Source organism: Rhincodon typus, chromosome 8 (genome assembly GCF_021869965.1).
Source record: "Rhincodon typus isolate 14 chromosome 8, sRhiTyp1.1, whole genome shotgun sequence".
NCBI lineage: Eukaryota > Metazoa > Chordata > Chondrichthyes > Orectolobiformes > Rhincodontidae > Rhincodon > Rhincodon typus.
The window spans coordinates 77,953,958-77,962,433 of NC_063339.1; the positions used below are offsets into that span (position 1 = coordinate 77,953,958).

An 8,476-nucleotide genomic window follows, 5' to 3' on the forward strand; every position below is an offset into this window, starting at 1 on the left:
AATACAGGAGACAGTTGATGATACTTTCAACTGAGTGATAGTCAGTCTCTAATAAACAAAATAGCCAAAGAACTGTGGATGCCGGAAATCACAAAACTAGAAATTACTTGTAAAACTCAGCTGGTCTGACAGCATCTTTGGAGAGAAAGCAGAGTTAGTGTTTCGGGTCAGTCTGGGGCAGATTAGAGTTGCAGGTATGAGATGAAGCAGAATTTTATGTTTGCGACCTCTGGGACTAACACAATGGATGGAATAATCTCCAGTGCAACCTCAAGGTAATGAAATCTATTGGGATGGCTAGGCATGCATCAATGGGAGCCAGGTTGTCTGGAAGTCTCGTGACTGTCTTGCAGAGTTGTGTAAGAATTTTCCAGTTATCTATGATGTTGGCCTCTGCACAGTGTTCCTTCTTTTTGCGGGAGTTGCACTGTTACTGGTTTGGTCATTGGGTGAATGAGCTTACACTGCGGCGTGGATAGAATGAGCATCGAGGAGCTGATGGCTTCTTTGAGCCTTTTTGTATGTTCTTGCCTCTGAAGCTGAATTAGCCATTTGACCATCACTTGAGGGATGCCTTTCCAGACCATCACTGTTAAATCTCTGTTTCTGTCCTTGTAGTCGTGAAGATTTTCAACGGATCCCAGAGCTGGCTATTAACCCACTTGGAGACAGGATAATCAACGCTTTCTTCCCTGAAGGGTAAGCAGTGAATCAGTATGTGTTTCCATAATTAATTGTTGAGCATCTTTCACATAGCTAGAGGGAATTGGAAGAAGGGGAGTGGCAGAAAACTGAACAGTGTTGTGGCCTATAGAGAAGTTATAGCAAGGCACAGAGAAAGGACATCAAGTACAACACTCGATTGATTCCTGAGGGTATTTCTTCTATGGAAAGGTAGGCCAGCTCAGGCTTGTACCTATTACAGTTTAGAAGAACGAGGGCCAATCTTACTGATAAATGTAATACTTAGGGAACTTGATAGAATGGACACTGAAAGTATGTGGAAGAGACTGTAATGAGGGGACTCTTGCAACAAAATATGATGTCTCCCATTTAAGACAGATGAGACTTGTTTTTGTTACAGATGGTAAGCCTGAAATTCTCTTCCCCAGAGGTCATTCCCCAGGGGACGGGGTTATTGAATATTTGTGAGACAGCAGTAGATAGATTCTTCATTAACCAGCGAGCCCATGGTTATCAAGGGCTAGCCGGGAAAATGTAGATGAGGCCGTAATTAAATCTACTATGAACATATTGAATGCCTATTTCCACCTGTGTAACGTCACCCGCCTTTGATCAAGTTCACTTTTAGGTTACTGATTCATAGTTTCTGTTGTATAATTTCAATCTTTGCAATTGATAAGAAAACAATATTTTCCAATCAAATTGACAGCACCAGGGGTCGTTCCCCCTCATCACCACCTTAGGGGGAGCAGGTTGCCCCTAGTTTAAAACTGTGAGATCAGGACAAATTTCAGATAGAGGGGGTTTGGCAGGGTAGAACATAGGGGAAGTGTTTTCACTTGTGCGAGACAGGATAGTTATAGTCATGAGCATTAAATGAAACCAATGCATTTCAGAGAAGTCACAAGAAACTTCTTCATTCCGAATAGTTGGGATGCGATGCTGGTTACCATGAGGAATCGTTGTTACGATTAGTATAGCCATATTTGAGATGAAGCTAGATAAGTATGTGATGGAAAGTAATAGAACAATCTGCTGATTGAATAATGTGAAGTTGTGATCGATACTTAGCAGTACCCCCTTATCCTGCTGCCAAGTATGTATCTTTGTTTTCACCCTTTCTCCCCACCAGCTTCCACATTCATGAGGTCATCTGCCATTACCAACACCAATTTGGTCTCAGCACCAAACATCAAGCCCAATCTGTGCTTTCCAGAGAGCTGCTCCATCATGGGGCTTAAAAGCATTCAATCCCATTTGTCCAGCAACTTAGTGTGCAGGCATCGACAATCTGGCACTTACCCTGACACACCCCGACAACATCCCAAAGAACGCAGACACCCATGTGAGGGGCCTGTATGTCCAGATGGGATTAATTTGTAAACTCTCAGGCCACCCATGTCAGGTGGGCTTTGCTTTAACTTGTGTAAAGCGATTCTTCTGAGCAGGTCTTGTAGCCTTTGGGTTTTTGGGTGATATTAAGTCGTGCTGGCTCTGCACTGTGCTGTGATCATTATGACCAGTTACTACAGCGATGCTGGACCACATTTCTGCTCAGCTTTGGATTTTTCTTTCCATTTGTGCTCAGCGAAGACCAGGTCAATTTCCGGGGCTTTATGCGGACTCTCGCTCATTTCCGACCCATTGAGGAGAGTGACAAAAACAAAGACCCTCGTGTTCCTGAGCCACTCAATAGCAGGAACAACAAGCTGCTTTGTAAGTACCTGATTCTTTTGGTTAATGGTGGTTACTGTACTTGGCTTAGACAAGGGACGTTGAGTAGTTGTTGTTCAATGTGTAAATGAATTGCCCAGTGTGACTCTTGAGTTTGTACATAGCAAGAGCTTACTTCCTTGTGCTGGGTGAACTTACCAGGGCAGTGACACAGGGGGTTGGGAGGGGAGCCTACATGGAGATTGGGCCAAGGTATCTGTCATGATGCTGTAGAAGCAGAAGGTAAGTACCATCTTTGCATAGGTTTGGATGGCCTACCAATTCAGACTGCTGTACTCAGCAGAGGTTAACGTAACATCAACAGCAAAATGACACACTCTCCTCTGTGTGGCACAGAGCAAAATATTTCCCCAGGCAGAAATTGCCCAACAACCAGTTACTATCTCATTCAACATCAGTGCTCAAAATGTGGAACTCTGAAACAGTCTGAAACTGTGAAACTACCCTCCCATCCTGGCCCTTTGCTGACAGGATTACACTCCCACCCTTGCTGGCCACCATTGACAGGACCATGTTTCCACCCACCACCTCCACCCATAAGAGGATCACCCCAATGAATGTCATCCTTGAATAGTGTGTGTTCTCTGTCCATACAGGATGCTTCAGGTTGCCTCTGATCTGCTGATGTAAAAGTGAGAAGGAACACATAGTAGGTCTACCAGTGTATCAAAGGATCTGCCTCTGTCTCCTCAGACACTGATTTACAATTTATATGTTATGTGGGTGGAGACAAAGGGAAAGAGGAATGTGGGTGATTGAATGGACAGAGGGAGTCAGCAAGCTGTTTTGAGAACAAAGGAATTGGAATGGATCAAAGAAGAGAAGAAAAGAGACTTTCAGAAAGAGAGAGTGCGAGATGAGTTCAGTGACACTTGCAATGCTTCACTCTCTGCTGCCTGCTGTCCTCTGATAATGCATTTTTGCACAATAATCCTTCCTCTTCTGTTTCAGTTGCTTTCAGACTATATGATCTTGACAAGGATGACAAGATTTCACGTGAAGAGCTCCTGCAGGTACTGAGTGCATCCTCCTACGGAGCTGTGTTAAACTGAACTAACTTGGAGTGGTCAGCAAAGAAGTGATGAGCCCAGTGTGTGAGCACTCATTCATGGTCCCGGTCAGGTTTATGTGTTCTATCGCATTTCGCTCAAGCTTTGGCTATAAAGTGGCTTGGGATATCTATGAAGTAGAAGGAGATGGTGGTGCAGTAGCAATGTTGTTAGACTAGTAATCCAGAGGCCCAGGTTAACGCTCTGAGGGCACAGGTTCGAATCCTACTATGGCGGCTTGTGGAATTTAAATTCAGTTCATAAAATGAATAATGAATTCATTGGTCTGGACTTGAAAGTTAGTCCATGGTGACAAATACTTGGTGATTGTAGTAAAAATCATCTGGTTCACTAATGGGGTCACAGATGTACAGCACAGAAACAGACCCTTCAGTCCAACTCGTCCATGTTGATCAGATATCCTAGATAAATCTAGTCCCATTTGCCAGCATTTGGTCCATATCCTTCTTATTCATATATCCATCCAGATGTCTTATAAATGTAATTGTACCAGTCTCTACCACTTCGTCTGGTAGCTCATTCCATACACACACCACCCTCTGTCTTTTAGGAAGTAAATCTTCTATCCCTAACTGGTCTGGCCTATTTGTGATTTCACTCTGATAGAAAAGTGGTCAGGAGCAGATAATTTAGTGATTGATAGAGGGATTAATATTTGCCAAGAAATTGCGGGGCTTCTGTCCTGCCCTTTTTGATTAGTGTTGCAGGATCATCCAATCTCTTGAGGGTGAGGGCATACAGAGACTTCAGTTTCAAGCTTCATCTGAAAGAAGACAACTCTGACAGTGCAGCACTTGCCATCCCCCTCCCCAATATATATGTATTAATGTGTGTGTGTGTGTGAGTGCTGACCTGCACCCTGCTGATATTTGCTGTTACATGTCTGGGAAAGTTATATTTTTAAAACTAAAGACATAATTGAAACGAAGCACTCACCCATCTTAGTGCCCTTCTTTATCTTGAGAAATAGATGCAACCCTGTCAGTGTGGTTGCTTTTCCCATCCTGACTTGGAATTATGACGTCGTTTTCACTGCTGTAGGATCAAAATCCAGGAACTCCCTTACGCCAATGAGAGTGTTCCTACATACCAGGACTGCAGAGGTTCAAGAAAATGGCTCACTATCTTCTCCAGGGCATATTATGGATGCTCAGTAGATGCTGTCCAAAACATGCAATGCCCTCATTCCAAGGAATCAAGAAAATCACTATAGAAAGAGAAGGAACCCCAGTGAGAGAGGGATCTGAGAACACTGGGAATGTTGGCTCTGACGTATGAATGTTTCTAGCATTTTTTAGTGAGGCTGTGATCGGTGCAGGTTGCAGTGTGATCAACTTGTTCAGTGTCAGTGGTTTATTTCCTTTTGCCACAATATAGGTCCTTCGCATGATGGTGGGAGTCAACATTTCCGACGAGCAATTGGGCAGCATTGCAGACAGAACCATTCAAGAGGCAGACCAGGATGGTGACCTTTCTATCTCTTTCACTGAGTTTCAGAAGGTATGAAGGCAGCACCATACTCTCACTTGAGACTCTGCTGTCTGCTTCTGTCCAGGGCATTGAACTGTGACAGACCCACATGTACTGTAGCCCGGTGTTATACTGTGACAGTCTTATTGTGCACTGACATTTTGGAGTTGCTCTGTTTCCTGCATTACTCTTGGCTCCCTGCCTGTCCTGTTTTTGTCTCTGCTCGCTATTTGTTGAGTCTGTTCTGCATCTCCCACCCCCTACCACCCTTTCTTTTCTATCTAACAAATTTACTTTTCTCATTCTTTCCCATCAGGTGTTGGAGAAGGTTGATGTCGAGCAGAAGATGAGCATCCGATTCCTTCACTGAAGTCTACACTTTGAATGAGCAGACGAGATCTCCACCCAGTGACTCTGTCTGCCTCTGACTATATCGACATATTAGCTGACTATGTAGAAAAGTTTATCAATTGCACAGGAGAGTGCCAGTCATTCCATAGATTCCCCATTACTCAGCAGCCGTGCAAGTCGTTACTTCTTGCGGTTAGTTCTGAGTCCCACCAGAAAGCTGTGCTCTACATTTCACCTGATGATCCCAGGTACAACTGAACAGCCACCCATTGGACAGAGCAGACTAATCAGCCTTGCTGGTGGGGCAGTGCTACACACTCAGGTGATGGTTCACAGAGGAAACCAGTCTTGCCTGAGGGCTTCATAGTTGTCACGGACTGCACTGTTCTGGTGCTCTTTGAAATGGACTGCTGCCCCAATCAAACTGCAATATTGAGGGGATGTTGAATCAGGTTATTTTAATTGAATTTGTAGGTTTTTGTGATTGGAGTTATTGATTATAGGGTATTTATTAATTCAGTGTTGTATAAATTGTGGTTTTCATGATATTTGCTACTACAGGTCCTTCAGTGCCAGTTCTTCTAATTTGTCTGTTCTGCTTGTTGTGTTTTAGTCCCCATCTCTCCAAACCCCTTCAAGGAGAAGAATGATTGCCTTTGATTTTTGTGATAAAACACTATTTTCCCCGTGGTTTTTCTGTGGGACCAGGCTTGATGTGTAGGGGTGAGGGTTGAAATTTTGTGCCTGCAGCCCTCTCCTAATGGTGAGGGTGGTAGGCTGTGATGTTAATCTCACTGGTTACTAGTGAATTTCCCTCCGTGCTTCCTGGTTGTGAATCCTAATGGGAAACTTGTAAATTCATGTTTTTACTTTATCCTGTCAATGCAGAAAAATTTCTGTCACCCTCTCTCTTTGTTACTTAGCTGATTCACCAGTTAAAGGTGTCAGTTTGCTTCTGATAAATCAGTTCCTTCGTGTAACTTGAGATTTCTAATGATGCTGTGATACCTTTGGGAATTTCACTGAGAGCCGCTTAACAGTAGGGTACAGACAACATGTGAGTTTAAGACTTTTTTCTAAACTTCAGTATTGCTCCATGTGATGTGACTGGAAAGCGTCCTCAGTGCCTTTTCTGTATGGACGGGCATCTAGATACTGTATTTGTAACTACTGTTATTTTTCAGTATTTATAACTAGCTTTTGCTGTCGTTTCTACTAGTTGTGATTATCCTAATAGGTGAAGCTCTGTCGCAGTAACATTCCAACAGTTTATTCTCGTGATTCACATCCTAGCACGTTGGAAGGAAGAGCCAAAACAAATCCAGTATTTTGGAGATTAAATCAGTTGCTATTGGTTTCATAGAGAGAGAAGAACAGGACATTATGCTGTCTGGAAAAGTGTTCAACTAATTCTCAAGCTCACTTGTTCTAAGAAGCGCTATGTATGTGCCAGGGCTTTGGTGCAAAATTGCAGGGTTCTGACCAGATCAAGTACACCTTCATATACTAGAGGAGTATAGTGAGCTTGAAGGCTCTTTGGTGCTGTTAGAAAGCAGCCCCTGTTTCTATGTGCCATTCAGATTGATTTTTTTTAAAGGCTGCATGTTTCCTTCATAGACTGTCACAATGATTGCCATAGGCTAAGATCCTGTTGAAGTCCAAGCCTTTTGCTTATTTGTCTTTATTTGGGTACCTTTAGGTGTCTATTCTTGTCAAATGGCATGGGAGAACAATGCATGCTTCAGCAAAGGCCTGAAGATAGACTGCCTGAGTTCCTCCCTTTCTCAACCCCCCCCCCACCCGTAAATGGGATAATGGTACCAAAGTTTTCTCTCTCAGACTGAGAACAGCCATCAGTGCTGCTCTGATTGAACTAAGCTGAATGCAACACAAATCTGTTGAATGCCTGTGGCTGGCTCGCTGATACTATATCGAGTTTTATTGTCCTTCTCTGAACTGAGCCTTCACCTTCCCTATGAGAAGAGTATCTGTATGTTTCATAAATAAAACATTTAACCATCCTTCATTTTTGTGTCTCATTTTGTGATGAATTAACATTAGGCTTGAATGGCAGCTAATTTTTTTTTATAAAAGCAGGAAGTGCTGGAGAAACTCAGCAGGTCCGCAATATTGCTGGAGAGAGAAACAGATGACGTTTCAAATTCAGTCTGACTTCTTCACAAAGTTAACGTTTTGAGTCCAGTACGACTTGAGAGTCATACTGAACTCAACTGGATGCTGCCAGACCTGCTGAGTTTCTCCTGTAATTTCTATTTTTGTTTCAGATTTCTAGCATCTGAAGTATTTTATTTTGATTTTCAGCTGGATTTTTTTTTCAGAGGAATGCCTTCAGTGTGGTGTTTGAATCATACAGACCTGTACTAAGGCTGAAAGCTTTGCTGAGCTGCTCAGCTCACCTCAGATTCTGAGTGCACTGTAGTTCAATAATAATTTCCTTAAGGTTTCTATCCTCCATACTAAGATATCTAGGTCACTTATCAGTATTTTAAAATGAGATGTCAAGTTAGCAGTCTTAACTGGCCACAATGTTTTAATGGAGGAAATGACTTTTATCCAAAACAGTTGGGACTTTTCTGGTTTGACTTTCAAATTAAATTTGACATGCTGGCTAAAGCAGTGTCAAATCTTTCAAGGGTCTCTTCAAATATTGAGCCAAAGATGACCAAATCATTCAGATACATGGATAGGGTTATGGACCAAAGTGGGACTAGTTCAGTTTAGGAAACCTGATTGGCATGGATGAGTTGTGCCAAAGGGTCTCTTTCCGTGCTGTATGATTCTATATTAGAAATGAATACTTAGCCATGGAGGGGAGAGATGAGAAGACCATGTTTTTGAGACTGAGATTTTGATAGACAAAAGATTTAGGCAGACCAGCTGCAAGGAAACAGGAGACTTCCGATGTGGGATGAATAGGCCTCAAATATGGAAACGTAACATTTGAATAGACCAAGGCTCAATGAGATTGCAGAGCTTTCAAAGTCATGAACTATTACAATCCCTAAGTGGAAACAAAAACAAAATAACCCAATCAGAGATAGTAGGAACTGCAGATGCTGGAGAATCCGAGACAACAAGGTGCAGGGCTGGATGAACACGGCAGGCCAAGCAGCATCATAGGAGCAGAGAGGCTGACGTTTCGGGCC

The 8,476-nt window shown here is 42.9% G+C and overlaps 1 protein-coding gene across 1 annotated transcript; it reads left to right on the forward strand.

The window, feature by feature from the left end:
• The first annotated feature begins 293 nt into the window (after nt 1-293).
• LOC109922456 (calcineurin B homologous protein 1) lies at nt 294-7,335 on the forward strand. The gene is made up of 6 exons (XM_020522506.2): nt 294-359; nt 569-699; nt 2,273-2,400; nt 3,370-3,431; nt 4,866-4,988; nt 5,275-7,335. The coding sequence occupies exons 1-6, from the start codon at nt 294-296 to the stop codon at nt 5,326-5,328; spliced, it is 564 nt and encodes a 187-aa protein (XP_020378095.2). The 3' UTR covers nt 5,329-7,335.
• Nucleotides 7,336-8,476: the final 1,141 nt, after the last annotated feature.

Excerpts from the sequence above, each read along its gene's own strand:
- LOC109922456 (XM_020522506.2), top strand. The coding sequence starts at position 294 with ATGGCTAGGCATGCATCAATGGGAGCCAGGTTGTCTGGAAGTCTCGTG. Across the intron at positions 3,432-4,865 it reads CACGTGAAGAGCTCCTGCAG|GTCCTTCGCATGATGGTGGG; the intron begins GTACTGAGTGCA and ends GCCACAATATAG. Across the intron at positions 4,989-5,274 it reads CTTTCACTGAGTTTCAGAAG|GTGTTGGAGAAGGTTGATGT; the intron begins GTATGAAGGCAG and ends CTTTCCCATCAG.